Source organism: Acanthochromis polyacanthus, chromosome 3 (genome assembly GCF_021347895.1).
Source record: "Acanthochromis polyacanthus isolate Apoly-LR-REF ecotype Palm Island chromosome 3, KAUST_Apoly_ChrSc, whole genome shotgun sequence".
Taxonomy (NCBI): domain Eukaryota; kingdom Metazoa; phylum Chordata; class Actinopteri; family Pomacentridae; genus Acanthochromis; species Acanthochromis polyacanthus.
The window spans coordinates 38,937,800-38,953,860 of NC_067115.1; the positions used below are offsets into that span (position 1 = coordinate 38,937,800).

At 46.9% G+C, this 16,061-nt stretch overlaps 2 protein-coding genes across 2 annotated transcripts in view; both read left to right on the top strand.

The window, feature by feature from the left end:
* LOC110970391 (unconventional myosin-XV-like) overlaps nucleotides 1-6,194 on the top strand; it is a 191,809-nt gene extending 185,615 nt beyond the window's left edge. Inside the window, exons 55-58 of the mRNA XM_051945996.1 lie at nucleotides 4,934-5,067; nucleotides 5,234-5,367; nucleotides 5,467-5,607; nucleotides 5,683-6,194. Coding sequence (XP_051801956.1) covers nucleotides 4,934-5,067; nucleotides 5,234-5,367; nucleotides 5,467-5,607; nucleotides 5,683-5,784 — 511 coding nt within the window. The 3' untranslated portion in view covers nucleotides 5,785-6,194. The remainder of the gene's footprint in view (nucleotides 1-4,933; nucleotides 5,068-5,233; nucleotides 5,368-5,466; nucleotides 5,608-5,682) is intronic.
* Nucleotides 6,195-7,203: 1,009 nt separating this feature from the next.
* Nucleotides 7,204-15,829, top strand: alkbh5 (alkB homolog 5, RNA demethylase). Its single transcript, XM_022220889.2, has 4 exons — nucleotides 7,204-8,701; nucleotides 8,778-8,858; nucleotides 10,986-11,108; nucleotides 14,452-15,829. Exons 1-4 carry the CDS (start codon nucleotides 7,983-7,985, stop codon nucleotides 14,609-14,611), a joined length of 1,083 nt encoding a protein of 360 aa, XP_022076581.1. The 5' UTR covers nucleotides 7,204-7,982; the 3' UTR covers nucleotides 14,612-15,829.
* Nucleotides 15,830-16,061: the final 232 nt, after the last annotated feature.

Below are 16,061 nucleotides of genomic sequence, written 5' to 3' on the forward strand. Positions count from 1 at the left end.
ACCGGACATTCTGTGAGTCACCTCTCTCCCATTTAGTTAGTTTAGGCCCCACCATGGCCAAGAGCCGCCCTCTTAGTTTCAGTTTTAGTTTCCCCGTTCTGTTAATTCCCTGAGACTCCTCTGTAGAGTGATTTTGTGTTTGTAATTAAATTCTTTATTAATTCACCCACCTGCCTGTTTTGCCTGCTGCTTGGGTTCACATCGCCCGTTTCGTAACAGAATGGCCCAGCCACCCAAGAACCCAGCAGGCTACCCAGATTATCTGGACCAGCCCTTGTCCCCCATCGGCCCCTGGGAAAATTTTTTTTAAACCCCCGAGTCCTATGATTTTTTGATGACCCTGTATGCCCTGTTGCAGGCATGGAAAAGGCCGGCTAGGCAGGCTTATAAGGATGCAGCGGTGTCTATGGGACGCAGGATGGTGTTTGAGAAACCAGAGTTGGTTCCCTACCTTCCCGGCGACCTCCTGTGTTTCCTGTGCATGCCGAATAGCCTGCCCAGCCTGCTGCTCCATTCCTCATCCCTGGTTCCTGCCCCGCGCCACCTCACCTGCAGTGCTGGAGGGGCCTTGTGCCACCGCACCTGCAGTGTTGGAGGGGTCTTGTGCTGTCTCCGCTCCCGAGCGGGTCAACGCCATCTCAGTTCCCGAGCAGGGCTGAGGAGAGGTCCCGTGCCGCCTCCCTCCCGGATGAGGAGAAGCCCCGTGCCGCCTCACTCCCTCCGGCTGAGGAGAGGCCCCATGCCGCCTCACTCCCTCCAGCTGAGGAGAGGTCCCATGCCGCCTCACTCCCTCCGGTAGAGGAGAGGCCCCGTGTCGCCTCACTCCCGGCAGAGGAGAGGCCCCGCGCTGCCTCACTCCCTTCTGTCCTTGTGGGGGCCGCTGCCCCGTCACCAGTCTGTATGTGGGTCATCACCCCGTCTTCAGTTCCTGTGGGGCCCAGTGCCCGTCTTCAGTTCCTGTGGGGCCCAGTGCCCCGTCTTTGGTTCCTGTGGGGCCCATTGCCCCGTCTTCGGTTCCTGTGGGGCCCATTGCCCCGTCTTCTGTTCCTGTGGGGGCTGTCGCCCTGTCTTCTGTTCCTGTGGGGCCCGTCGCCCCGTCTCTCGTCCATGTGGGCCCTGCAGCGATGAGGCTCCCAGCCTCCCCTGCAGTTTTAAGAGAGCTAGAAGCTCTCTTTGCAGCTTTGAAGGAGCTTAAGGCCTCCCTTGCAGCTTTAAAGGAGCAAGAAGCTCTCCCTGCAGTGTTCAAGGAGCAAGAAGCTTCCCCTGCAGTGTCTGAGGAGCAAGAAGCTCCCCCTGCGGCATCTAAGGAGCTAAAAGCTCCCCCGCGGCCTTGAAGAAGCTAAAAGTTCCCCCTGCGGCCTTGAAGGAGCTAAAAGCTCCCCCCGCGGCCTTGAAGGAGCCGAAGGCTCCCCCCACGGCCTTCTGCAGCTTTAAAGAAGCTAAAAGCTTCTCCCGCAGCCCTGAAGAGGTATGAAGCCTCCTCGGCAGCCTTGAGAAGGCCCAAGGCCTCCCCCAAGTCCTTGATGAGGCAAGACACCTCCCCTGAGTCCTTGAAGAGGCGAGATGCCTCCCCTGAGTCCTTCAAGAGGCAAGATGCCTCCCCTGAGTCCTTGAAGAGGCAGTATGCCTCCTCCGAGTCCTTGAAAGGGCAGTATGTCTCCCCCCAGTCCTTGAGGAGGCGGAGAGCCTCCTCGGGAGCCTCAAAGGAGCATAACGCCTCCTCGGCAGGATTGAGGAGGTGAAACGCCTCCCCCGAGCCCTTGTTGAGGCATAATGCCTTCCTCGAGTCCTTAAAGAGGCGCAACGTCTCCTGCAGCTTTAAGGAGACGAAATGCCTCTGATGAGGCGAAATGCCTTCTTGTGTCCTTGAAGAGGCGTTGCGCCTCCCCCGAGCCCTGAAGAGGCATTACGCCTCCTCTGAACCCTTGAAGAGGCATGGCACCTCCCCGGCAGCCTTGAAGGGGCATAGCTCTTCCTTGGCAGCCTTGAGGAGGAGAAGTGTCTCCCCCCGAGCCCTAAAAAGGACCAACGCCACCCCAACAACAAGTGGCGCCCCTGCAGTGGTCTCCTTAGCCTCTTGTCCAGTCCAGCTCCCTGAAAGATCCCCAGTTCAGTCCTCAGTTTTTTGTTTCGTTCAATCCCCAGTCCCGAGTCCAGTCCTGTCCTCAGTCCTTCCCTCCGAGAGGTCCTCGGTCCCGCATCCAGCTCTGTCTTCAGTTTCACCCCTGGAAGGGTCCCCAGCCCCAAATCTAGTCCTGTCCTTCCTGTCCCCCAAGGGGTTCCCTGTCTCATATCCAGCTCAGTCCCCAGTCCTGCCCCCTGAAGAGTCCCCAGTCCAGTCCCCAATTCCGTTCCCCAAGGAGTCCCCAGTCCCAGATCCAGCTCTGCCCCCTGAAGGGTCCCCAGTTCCAAGTCCAGTCCTGTCCCCAGTTCAGCCCCCCGAGGGGTCCCCTGTCCCGGTTCCAGCTTCACCCCCGGAGGGGTCCCCTGTCCCAGATCCAGTTTCAACCCCGGAGGGGTCCCCAGCTCCAGCTCTGCCCCCGGAGAGGTCCCCAGTCCTGGCTCCAGCTCTGCCCCGGAGGGGTCCCCTGTCCTGGCTCCAGCTCTGCTCCTGGAGGGATCTCCTTTCCCGGAGTCAGTTTCACCCCTGGAGGGGTCCCTGTTCCCAGTTCCTGTTCTGCCCCTGGAGGGGCCCCTGGCCCCGGATCCTGTTCTGCTCCCAGAGGGGCCTCCAGTCCCAGATCCTGTTCGGCCCCCAGAGGGGTCCCGCCACCGCCGGTTACCAGTCCATCCACCGGCCAGGCCCCCGGAGGGGTCCCGCCGCCGCCGGTTACCAGTCCAGCCTCCGGAGGTTCACCGTTGGATCAGCTGCCGGTTCCCAGTCTGGCCCCCGGAGAATGGTCGTCGGTCCAGCTGCTGATTCCCAGTACGGCCCCCAGAGGGTCCCCGTCAGATTATCTGCCGGTTCCCAGTCCGGCCCCCGGAGGGTCAGCTGTCCGTTCCCAGTCCAGCCCCCGGAGGATTCTCATTGGTCCAGCTACCGGTTCCCAGTCCGGCCTCCTGAAGACCTCCATCGGCCCGGCGATCAGTTCCCAGTCCGGCCTCAGCCTGTCCAGCCCCCGGGCCGTCCTCCGGAGCAGTCCCTTCAACCTGCCCGGCTCCAGCCCATCCTGCCCCGGCCTGTCCATCCTCCGGGCCTTCTTCCGGAGCGGTCCATTCAGCCTGTCCGGTTCCAGCCTGTCCAGCCATGGCCTGTCCAGCCCCCGGGCCGCCCTCCAGAGTTGTCCCTCCCACCCGCCCGTCCCTCGGGCCATCCTCCGAAGCAGTCCCTTCAGCCTGTCCGGTTCCAGCCTGTCCAGCCCCGGCCTGTCCAGCCCCAGGGCCATCCTCCGGAGTTGTCCCTCCCACCCGCCTGCCCCTCGGGCCGCCCCCTGGAGCGGTCCCTCTTACCGGATCCCTGCCGGTCCCCAGGATGCCCCGCCGGCACCCCGACCGGCCCAGTGTGCGCCAGAACGCGCACCTCGGGGGGGGGGTACTGTCACGCCCTCTCCCTCTCCGGTGCTCTGGCTCCGCTGATTACGAGCAGCTGTGGACGAGCCCAGCTGCTCGTGATCAGCAATCAGTGGCTGATAAGAGCCTGGCTCTGCCTCAGCTCTGACGCTGGGCCATTGCAGGCCGCACTCCGTTCCATGCACGTTGCTCCCCGGACTGTCTCTGCTCATGTGGAATATCTGCCTCTCACCCCGGGATCCCTCGTCTGCTCATGTGGATTACCTCACCACGCTCCCTCCACTGGCTCCCTCAACTCTGCCTCTGACCCATCTCCCTAACACCAGACATTCTGTGAGTCATCTCTCTCCCATTTAGTTAGTTTAGCCCCCACCACGGCTGAGAGCTGCCCTCTTAGTTTCAGTTTTAGTTTCCCCGTTCTGTTAATTCCCTGAGACTCCTCTGTAGAGTGATTTTGTGTTTGTAATTAAATTCTTTATTAATTCACCCACCTGCCTGTTTTGCCTGCTGCTTGGGTTCACACCGCCCGTTTCGTAACACCCCAAGCAGTTTCTGATTATTATTTAGTCCTGTCACATTTGTATTGAGTGTGGATTCATTTTTTCACTACAATATAAAGTCCTGGACCTCTACGGAAACAGAAGAGACATGGCTAGACTCAAACTTGTTTTCTGTGCAGAATGCTTTAAGTCATAAAAGAAAGAAATGCATTTTTACAAAGTGCCCTTAATTGTTCGCAATACCAGAAAAAATGGTTGGCTCCACATATTCTAGATATATTACTGCTTACATTTTTAGTTTGTCAACTTTCTTGACTCCTGTTTGCCCTGCAGTAACACAACCTGTAAGTCATCACAGCCAAGTCAACAATAGTTTCAAGGTTGCGTCAAGGAGCACAGATTGTTTCTTCTTTCTACAGTATCTGGTTAGTCACTCTAAATTATATATTTTGGGTGAAATTTTAAGCAAGACATGCAGAATAATGTGATTTTTTATGGAACTTTTAAGGTCACATTGATGAGTAATTCAAGAACCATCACTATGTTGAAAAAATCAGACAGTTCTTTCTGGTTTCTGCCTCCAATAAACTGTGTGATTTTGTAATAACTTTCTAAATACAAAAATAGATTTTATTTGCAAGTCCTCTGAGTATAAAGTGAGGATTTTGACTTTCCTTAAATAGAGCAGTTTGGTAAATACAAGTCCGAACTGCACTTGTTGTGTCTAAAGGACATGACTTTTTTTAGAACTTTCTCAGCTGTTAAAAACTCTTACACAATTTATTGCCACTGTTATCAGAGTCTCTTTCCTCCCACACACACAGCCAGAAGCAGAACAGCTCACTGGGTTGTGTAAAATCATTTCCAGAAGTGTATGTCGACCTGCATTTATCTGACTGTACTGCTCTTCCTCTCTCTTTCAGACATGACTTGTCCGAGTATGTTGCCACACCTCTCTTCAAAAAGCAGCCGCCGCGGCAGTGGGTCACCATGGTGACGCAGCACATGCAGCAAATACAGACACTGAACCCACACCAGGCCAGAGCACAATTCCTGGGTAGGACAGATGGATGCATGGATGGATGCATGGATGGATGATGACGGACGGACGGACAGACAGACAGACAGAAAAAATTAACAATGTAACAGAAAAGGAGTGCTTGCTATATAAATTACTGTGTAAAATACAAAATAAGATTTTATTTCTGTGTTTGTGCTCACAGGGCTGGTCAGTGCCTTCCCCATGTTTGGCTCCTCATTTTTCTACATTCACAGCAGCAGCTCCACAACCTTCTATGCTCCCTGTATCCTTGCTGTCAGTCAACATGGTCTCCACTTCCTGCACAAAAACACACATGTAAGAAAGCGCACACACACATTCTGTCGCAGTATGACTCGGCTCTTTGTGACTGGAACATGAGCCCAGAGCTACAGTTGTGTGTTGTGTTCGCTGCAGGAGCTGATGGTGGTGGTCCCTCTAGTGGAGGTGCAGTCCAGCCGTACGCAGAGGCCCACCGCTGGAGCCAGCTACCCATATGTGGACCTCACCTTGGGGGACACGAACACACATCGGGTCATTCAGCTACAGCTGGAGCAGGTAAACACAGACAAGGACAAACATCAGGGGTGAACATGTAGTCATCTTTGCATGATGGTATCACTGCGTCCACAGGGCCTGGAGCTGTGTCGAGTCATCGCCATGCAGGTGGAAAACATGATGTCTGTGCGGGAGAAAAGGCTCGCTCTGCCACCCAGTGAAATCACCATGCTGTAACACACTCATGCCCCATGCACAAACTCATGTACATTCACACATGTAGATGAAACCTCTAGAAATAGCATACCTCTCTTTACCTGAAGCTGTTTGTTGTATGAATCGAACACACACTAACTGATTGTTTCTTTTTTCAGTTTGACACCTTGATATTTACCCTCACTGCTACATTTTTAACAGGTTTCAGCGTGTTTATTCTGTACAGAGGTTGCTAATGAACAGTGAGGAAGCTTTACAGGTCTGTGCCTTGTCATTGCAAAGTTTTATAGCCTATATGTACTTTTTTTTTTTTTTATTACTGCGGTAAACTGTAAAACCTGATGTGTAAACAGTTGTATTCAACCCATGTTAGTGTGTACTTGGTCAAGCGTATTTTATCGAAATAAATGATGAGTTTTTAAAATAGAAAATTGTGAGCTCTTCTGCGCCGTTTCAATAAAATGATGAATATATAATACTGTAGATTATCAATATAAACTAGTCAAATTAAACATTTTGATAGATAACAGTGGGGAAAATACATTTTTTTATTGTTTTGATGAATCCACTATCTATTAATCAATACACAAACAAAAATAGAGAAAAACATTAATCAGATTTTTTTTCCAAATCAGGATTTCATTTAGGCCGTTTTTTTCATATATGCAGTGTAAAAATGCAGGTTGTGGCTATTGTTGTGGGGACCTAATGTCCCCACAACCATAGGAAAACCAAAAGAAATGTCATTTGTGGGGACCTCATTTGGGTCCCCATGAGGGACCCCATGTTTTCTTGGCCATGTTGTTGTTACTGAAAAAAGTAAAAGTGCAAAAACATTTCTTTAGGGTTAGGCATTGTTTTGGTCTGGGTTAGGGTAAGGGTTAGGGGTTAGATATGAATGGGAGTCAATGGTAGATCCCCACAAGGATAGGAAAACACAGAGTGTGTTTGTGTGTGTGGGACTGTGTGCGTGCGTGCGTGCGTGCGTGTGTGTGTGTGTGTGTGTGTGTGTGTGTGTGTGTGTGTGTGTGTGTGTGTCAGAGAGAGAATGTATGAATGTATGTACGTGTGTGTGTCAAGCCAAATATTGGGTTGGTTACAGTGTTGGTATGATTTACTGTTTTTTTTATTTTTATACTCTGGTTAGTCGTTTTTGGAAGAACCATGTATTTCACAGTTGGTCTTAGGTTTTGTTAAATCCTTCATCACTTCATCCATTCAGCTGGTGGCAAATATGTGCAGTGGAGTAAAAAGCACAATTATCTACTGGAGTTTAGTTAAAAGTTTAGTTTTACTCAAACACACGTGCACAGTATTTGAGTATAAATACTTCATTGCTTTCCGCCACTAGTTGTGCAGAGTGTCTTTCATTACAGAACATGTCAATAAAGTACTTTTTATGATTGAGTTTATTAGATAAGTATAAACACCCAACAGTTAAAACCGACATAGTTCCCTAAATGAGCAGTGTGAAGCTCCTGGAGGTAAGCAGGAGGTTAGTGTGCCAGATTTAGCAGCAGTGGACTGAAATGCGTCCTCAGGGCTCCGGAGTGGTTTTAGTCCCTCCCCAAACTGAAGAATCACAAATGAGCATGCGCAGATCCTTGGCAGGTTACACGAGTTTATTTTCAGCCTTTCTCTTGGAGACGTTGTCGGTGGCGTAAAATTAGACTCTCCCGGTCTTCGTGGCCTCCTAACAATGTGTTTCTTGGACTACTGGAGGTAAAAACCTGAGTGGAGACGTCTCCGGAGCGCCAAGGATTTGAATTTAGCGGTGACATGTGAAATGTTGCTGCGTGGTTTGTCGGTATTTCCGGGCAGCAGCGGACAGACCGAGCCAGGCTAGCTGAGCTAACCAGTTAGCAGCTCGGCTAACATTGTTTGCCTCTCCGGTGCGGTGTGGTCCGGTCCGGTACCGACCCTGTGGTTATTACGGCTCTGTTTGGTTGTGAGTGTCCGGTAGTGTCACCTGCACACCGCCCAGTGTACCACCAGGCTACCGCCTCAATGAACAGAGGGGGCGGCGGAGGGACTTAGCTAATGTTGGCTAGTTCTGTGCACTGGACGCCGCTGTGAGAGTCTCCGGTCCCGTGAGTAAGTGATATCGAACCGTCCCACGTCTTGTCTATTCAGGTTAACCGGACTGTGTTACGTTGAAATGCTGCGCTGATCCGTACTGTCCGTTAGCTAGCAGCCCACGTAGCAGCACACCGACCGACATGGCAGCCGGCGGATACTCGGACCTGAGGGAGAAGCTCAAATCCATGACGCCGCACAGGGACGACTACAAAAATAAATACGTGGACGGGACGAATAACGGCGGTGGGAAGGGCCGAAAGAGAAAGTACCGGGAGTCCGACGACGATGAGTACGAGCACAGCGACGACAGCGCGGAGCTCCGGGAACAGGAGGCCCGCCGGGTGAGGAGCAGCATCCTACAGAAGAACATCTTCAGCCCGGAGGAGTGCGCCCTCATCGAGGAGAAGATCGACGAGGTGGTGGCCAAAGGAGAGGCTGGACTTTACAGGGAGCACACCGTGGACAGAGCGCCCCTCCGTAACAAGTACTTCTTCGGTGAGGGCTACACGTACGGAGCCCAGCTGGAGAAGCGTGGACCAGGCCAAGAGCGGCTCTACCGCAAAGGAGAGGTGGACGAGATCCCGAGCTGGGTGCATGAGCTCGTGATCGAGCGGCTGGTGTCCAACGGGGTGATCCCGGAGGGGTTCGTCAACAGCGCAGTCATTAATGACTACCAGCCCGGTGGGTGCATCGTGTCACACGTGGATCCTCTGCACATCTTCGCTCGGCCCATCGTCTCAGTGTCCTTCTTCAGTGACAGTGCGCTCTGCTTCGGCTGCCGCTTCCAGTTCAAACCGATCCGGGTGTCTGAACCAGTGTTCGTCCTGCCCGTGAGGAGGGGGAGTGTCACAGTACTCAGGTGAACAAAGCTGCTGTCATGGTGTTGACTGAGCTGCTCAGGCCTCTACTAAAAGCTCCTTTTCCTTCTCCCTCAGTGGCTATGCTGCTGATGACATTACCCACTGCATCAGACCCCAAGACATCAAGGAGCGGCGTGCAGTGATCATCCTCAGAAAGTGAGTGAGCATACGAGCATCCATCCATCATCTATACACCCATAATTCTCTGTAGTGTCTGATTTCATTTAATTTAATTTCTGCTTATTGGGCACCCCACTGACTGAACCACATCTTTCCATTTACATTGAAATCATCCTTCCATTATCCATTATAGGTTCATACAGGCTTAGGGGCTGGAATCTATCCCATAGAGAAATATAAACAAAAGGAGGAAAAATATGTCTTAAAAATGCAAACATGAGGAGAAAAATTTGAACAAAAACAAAAAAGTATGTCTTCAAAATATAAACAAAGGTAGAAAAATACCTTTAAAAATATTTTCAAAAGTAGAAAAATATATTTTAGATATGCAAGTAGAAAAATATGTCTTAAAAATGTAAGCATAAATAGAAAAATATCACCTAAAATGTAAACAAAAGTAGAAAAATGTCTTAAATATATAAACATGAGTAGAAAAATCTGTCTTCAAAATTATAAACGGTAGAAAAATATGTCTGAAAAATATGAGTACAAAAATGTGTCTAAATATTAAAATAGGTAGAAAATATGTCTTAAAAATGTAAACATAAGTAGAAAAATGTATCTTAAAAATATAAACATAAGTAGAAAGATGTCTTTAAAATATAAGCATAGGTTGAAAAATATGACCAAAAAATGTAAATATAATTACAAAAATGTCTTCAAAGTAGAAACCAAAGCAGAAAATGTGTTTAAAATATAAACAAAAGTATAAAAATATATAAACAAAAGTATAAAAAATATATCTGAAAAATATAAATAGACAAATGTTTCAAAAATATATTCATAAATAGAAAAATGTCTTAAAAATACAAACATAGGTAGAAAATATGTCTGAAGCCATGCAAACTCCACACAGAAAGATCCCAGGCCCAGGCATGCTAGCATTTAAAAAGTAATGATCCAGTAATGGAATGTCACCCTAGTGGACACTAGATGCAATTTTCTTGCATGTAAACACGTCGCATCTGAAAATCGCACAGATGGTGGGTGGTCACTAGCGGGTAGGGCTGCAACTAACGACGCATCGACGAATCGTCTGAGCACGATACGTCATCAAAAGCGAAAGTGAGCGCGCAATGCAACAGAAATCACCGTCCGACCAGAGCACGGAACACGGACGGACATCGACGCTGAATCGTGCATATATTATGTATGCACGATGCAGCGCAGACATCCACGATCTATCGTAAACACGAATGTCAGTGTTTACTATACAGCTGTATCTAAATGCGGACATTGGCGTTGCATCGAGCATACATGTCCGTCCGTGTTCCACGCTCTGGTCGGACGTGGATTTCTGTTGCATTGCGCGCTCGCTTCTGCTTTTGATGACGTATTGCGCTGAGACGATAGTCGACGCGTCATTAGTTGCAGCCCTACTAGCGGGCCACAACATTGACACATGGCAGCACTCGAGCAACAGTGGGCCACTACGTGGTCACATGACAGCGCTTTCAGCTTGACGGTCTGGCAGACGAGTTGGATAAACGAAGTGGCTCGACTGCAGACTTTCCCTTTTATTTATTTATTTATAAATTTTCTCTTTAATTTCAAAAACACTTCAGCGCAAAGTATTTCTGAAAGCATTCGAGAAGAGAAATAACCTGTGCAGTGGCTGTTCTTTTAGGTCAACGATCGCTAGTTGTTGTTTGAGGACATCACGATGCGTGGGATCTCTGCACGCCACATTGAATTTGCATAAAGTAGAAGTGCAAATGAGCTTTGGGTAAGCACACCGGATCACAGCTGGAAACGCACCGCAACTGGACCAGCATACCACATGCGGTGCGTTTCTGCCTGCAATCCGTTGTGTTTTCAAGAATGGTCAAACATTCAAAATGCCACTAACGCTATATTTGGGTTGTTTAGACCATTAAAAATCCAGAAATTATATAAATCTCAGTTCGGATATTTGTGGGTTAGACCACTCTTCTTCTAACCCCTTCAGTTAACCTCAGCAAATCTTTGGACTGTGGGAAGAAACTGGAGAACCTGGTGAGAACATGCAAACTCCACAAAGAAAGATCCCAGGCCCAGGCATGCTAGCATTTAAAAAGTAATGATCCAGTATGGAATGTCACCGTGCTCTCCTCTTTTTGCCAGGACCAGACCTGACGCTCCTCGACTGGACTCTGACAGCCCTTTAAGTGCTTCTTCTGCAGAGAGACCTGCTCCTCTGAAGGCCAAACGCTCTCATCGCAAAGCAGACCCTGACGCCGCTCACAGGTATAAAATCACACGTACAGACACTCTACGGGTCTTGATCCTTCCAAACCAGAGCTGCAACTAATGCTTGTTTTCATCGTCAATTAATTTGTCAACTTTTTTCTTAGGCAATAAAATGTCATAAAGTAGTGAAAAATGTCAATCAGTGTTCCTTAATCCCAAGTTGACGTCAGTGTTGCCAACTCCTCAGTAACGAAAGTCACTATTGGCGGTTCTAAAAGTCGCTAGAAGTTGCTAAATGACATCATTTCCTAATTTGCATATTTTCCAGTTTGCATGTAATTGTAATCAACGTTGTAGGAGAGAGGAATAACGTTGTGGAAGAGACCAAAAAGTGAGTATAAAACACCCAAAATATGTTTTTGAACTAGAGGCTAAATGCTGTGGTTTATTTTAGTATGACAGTGAAGAAACATTCTCATTTATATTCCGCTCCATAAGTCTGGATGGGATCTGTAGTGACTTTGCGCATGCGCGATTCATCTGTCGTCTGGCCGCGGAGTGATGTCGGTCTCCCCTAATCAGACACTGGGACTGCTGCGGGGTTACTGGACTGACAGCCTGTGCTTTGGGACAGGGAGGAGCTCACAGCAGGACCTGCTGCTTGTTGAGGACAGTAACTGCAGAATGATCCGAGTTTTCTTATCAGAGTCTCCAAAACGGCAGAAAAAGTCGCTAGATTTGTCGCTAGTCGCTTTTGACAAAAAAAGTCGCTAGGACGCTTTGGAAAGTCGCTAGATTTAGTGAGAAAGTCGCTAAGTTGGCAACACTGGTTGACGTCCTCAAATGTCGTGTTTTCTCCACAGTCCAAAGATATCCAGTTTACTGTTATAGTGGAGTAAAGAAACCAGCAAAATATCCAAATTCAAGAGGCTAGAATCAGAGAATTTCTTCTGAAAAAATTACTTAAATCGATTGTCAAAATGGTTCACAATTAATTTAACCCTCCTGTTCGGTTTGTTTTTCAGGAATAGCCATGATCTTCCCAGTGTATGTTTAATTATACAAAAATGGCAGAAACCAAAAAGTCCAAGTTTCAACTCCTGTACAAAACCATTTCAGTCAATAGTGCAATAGGGTTCTTTACCTCTTACAGATCATGGTTCAATGACGATAATTCTCTCGTTTTCAGAAATAATGCATGTTAAAACTTTTTTAATATACATTGCAATGACCTACATGTATAATACAACCGTTTTACATGGCATTGATTTAAAAAAAAAATTTGTATTTTGAATTTTTCCTTTTCATGGAGTTGATAATGATAAATCAAACCTAAATCAAGTGCTTCATAATTGCTATGTTTGTTGTATCCAACACAAAAAATTGGAATAAGTGAGCTGCCTCTGTAGTCGAAGTGTAGTTCGCAGAAAAAGTCAAGAATTTGGGGATTGTAAATGAGCAGTACATCATAATTGAACCTCAAGTTGGTATTCTTGTCATTGCTCTGGAAACCTGACTCATTCCAGCATGGAGAGATGTTTTCCATTAACCCTTTACGCTTCAGTGCGTCGTAGGTGTACCGCCGGCAGTACACTTACTAATTTGCATAGGAATTTCAAGAATGTCCGACGGCTGCAAACACGATTATACAAACACTATACGCCGATGGAAAGCTTAGATTCTCATGAATCCGCCGGTATAAACCACTTTCAGATGTGATTACCACAGCGGGTGTCCGACAAAAACAAATATTCATCCATCCGTTCTCTATACACGGCTTCAACGCACACAGCGCGACTCACATTTCCGGGTTCATTATTACACACAGAAAAAAGATTTCACAAAAAAACGGCTATAATCCAACCTTTTACATCCAGACAACAGAAGCCAGTAAACTATTTTGTCCAAAACATGTCCTGAAGTCGGTATAAAATCCACAAATCGGTCGTTTTCAAGGAAATGCACCTCGCGATGTGCGTCCAATATTCCCTGTATTTTTCGTAATTTTTTTTATTTAAAAATAGAATATTAGCGATTTTTTTGTACTGAAAACGGCTGGAATTGACTGAAGCTTAAAGGGTTAAAGTCAGGCCATGTGAGACCAAAGATGATGTAGGGCTGGACCCAAATATCCGAATATTCGTTCGCTACGGCGGTATCCGGATATTAATTTTGGTATCCGAATAGTCGCCCTCCTATGTGATCACCCCCTCCTCCCCCCAGACGAAAATAGGAATATTCGGAGCTCGTCTCCTCCCTTCGCCTTTGGCCCACTTCGGCTCATCCCGCCGAATCGCCAGGTGGCTGCCGACTCTGACGTCATGCTTCACTTTGTTGCATAAACACAAGACAAGATGCCAAAGACCTCCGCTGTTTGGGAATTCTTCAGTTTAACTGAAGACAAAACGAAGGCAGTGTGCAAAATTTGCGTCCGGGAGACCAGACGAATGGATGCAAGTACTCCGGTCCGGAAGACCAGACAAACAGATCCGAATATTCGGGCCGTCTCTGCCACCCCAACTCGGACGTTACGAGGCAGAACAAATATTCGGATATTTGTCTTTAATAGGGCCTGAATATCCGGAGGCCAGAAACCACTATTTGGGACAGCCCTAAGATGATGTAGGACAGCTCCCCATGTCTGCCCAGCAGTAAGGCAGGGGTGTCAAACATACAGCCCGCCAGAAGGTCCAATTGGACCTGTTGGACAACTTTGCAAAGTGTGAAAATTGCAGTCGAGGAGTGTAAGAGTAGTTCCTTCGCTTCGATGCAGTAAGTTATATCTTAAGCAGTTTTTTTTTAAATCTAATATCCTTTTAATTTGCTAGGTGAAGCCGCCACCAGGTTGCTGTGCCTTTCTTGTGAATAATTTCATTTGAATGGATCAGTGATACGCAAAGAAAAGAAATTCCAAATTGTAAATATGGAAAACCGTAAATTTAAAATAATCTCTGTATCTTGACAAGTTGTTCTGATCATGAAGTAAAACGCTATATTGTTCAGTTTCAGATACCTGTGACTAAATGTTTTCTGCCTTTGTAGATTCACTGTCTTCCTTAAGTTGTAATATGTAAATGACAAACTGAGGCATAGTATTGGTGAAAGGACATCAATTTCAAACTGTACATTATTTTAAAAAACTGAATTTAAAATAATCTCTAGACCTTGGCAAGTTCTTTTCATCATAGAAAGGTTATTTTACTCTGATTTTACTGGTCCTGTATGTGGTCTCTGAATTAAATTGAGTGTGACATCTCTGAGTGAAGGGGTCCTGCTTCATCTTCTGGTTTTACATGGTTGTAATTAATAGTATTTGGGCAGGACTGAGTTACCTTGTACTGAGTAGATGCAGTAAGACCTCCAAGAGTGCTGAGCTGATTGTCATGTTTGTCTCCACCAGGCCGAGGGTTCTGGAGATGGATAAAGAAGAGAACAGACACCCTTCGCTCTCCCGTCATCGGCGTCACAGCATCAGGTCTGAGAACTACTGGAGGCGTGGTCAAGACTACGACAAACACCGTGAGACTTCAGGGCGCAAAGTAAAAATGAGACGCCATTGATTCCTTCTTTCACGTGCAGATGAATATCTGTTCTTCTGTGTATTTCAGTTTTGTGGTATGATTTGACCGGTCAACGTTCCCTTGGTCCAGTTCTAGTCTGGAACGAGGAGCTCAGTCATCACATTGTCTGCATTTTAGTTTGAGTCTGGATCAGTTTGAGTGTTTGTTTCTGTCAGACAAAGCCAGTATGTCTGCTTCATATTACAAAGTAACTAGTTACATAATACAGTTAGGCTCTACTGTAGGTATAAGGTATAATTCAATTACCTTAAATTATACTTTTTTGTTTCTATGTTCATAGATGCTTCAAAATGGCATGTATTTTTTTGTAACCAGGATGTACAGAACCTAAGAACTAAAAGGAAGATGTACGTATGGACTTGTACAAAAGAAAAATCTGACCTGTAATCTAACTTGTTATAATGTACAATATGTTTGTATAGTCTTTGATTGGGGGACTTTTATGGAGAATGTACCTTTTTTTTTCTTGCACCTACACTACTGCTCCGTACCTTTACTTTCCCATGTCAGATCTTCATACTTTGTTCTCTTTGGCCTCAATATCGCAGTTTAAGTTACAGTAACAGGCAGACATGTAGCCGTGCTTTCTGTGTTACGATTGTACTCATCTTGGTGGAGTTCACAGTATGACGTATCGACTAAACTGATGCTTTATGGAGTGATGGAAAACTCAGGTCTTGTTTTACACTCCAGCATCAGTCTAAAGTTGCTTTACCTCATATGGTGACAGAGGCCATGTTGTTCTGTATTAAATCTAATTTCTCCTAATTTAAATCAGATGAAATGTGGGTCAGTCAGAACATAGTTTAAGCAAAACCCATCTCCGTTGTATCCCGTTTTGCTTTGGCCTGAGAAGAAGCTCGACTTCCAGAAATCTCTGGCCTCGCCGTTTGCTGTGTAAACACACAAATGTGTTGCTTTCTTCCAGTCAGCCATATTTGGCAGAGATGCTCATTAGCTGTCTGCTAGGTTGGTCTGGAGTTACACATGAACAAAAATAACCTACGTTCAGAGGAGAAGTTGCTTTCCAAAAACAGGATGAGTGGTGTTCACTTGAGAGCTTAAACATGTTAGCAACTGCAATGCTGGACAGCAAATGGGAAATTGATTTTGTGTACAGTAGTTTCATGACTCTTAGTCATCACTTTTGATTTGACGGAGAAGGTGCTGATGAATTAAATAAACCTACAAATTGTCTTTTCAGAGTTGATTCTTTAAAGCTGCTCAACAAAAGTTACATAAATGAAGGAGCCATCCAGATGGGGATTTACACTGTTTTCCAACCACAGCGAACCTTTTTTAAACTTTTGACTCAGACATATGCCTTCATTTTCAATTAATTTCAAATCTAGAATATTATTTACAGAAAAATGTGGGAAGGCAACATGACCAGGTGAAGGCTTTAGTTAAGGCAACTGGATTTATTCTT

Bases quoted from the DNA above. Each gene is read 5' to 3' on its own strand.
- alkbh5 (XM_022220889.2), top strand. From the start codon at position 7,983: ATGGCAGCCGGCGGATACTCGGACCTGAGGGAGAAGCTCAAATCCATG. The intron at 8,702-8,777 runs GTGAACAAAGCT...CTTCTCCCTCAG, and splicing joins GGGAGTGTCACAGTACTCAG to TGGCTATGCTGCTGATGACA. The intron at 8,859-10,985 runs GTGAGTGAGCAT...TCTTTTTGCCAG, and splicing joins GCAGTGATCATCCTCAGAAA to GACCAGACCTGACGCTCCTC.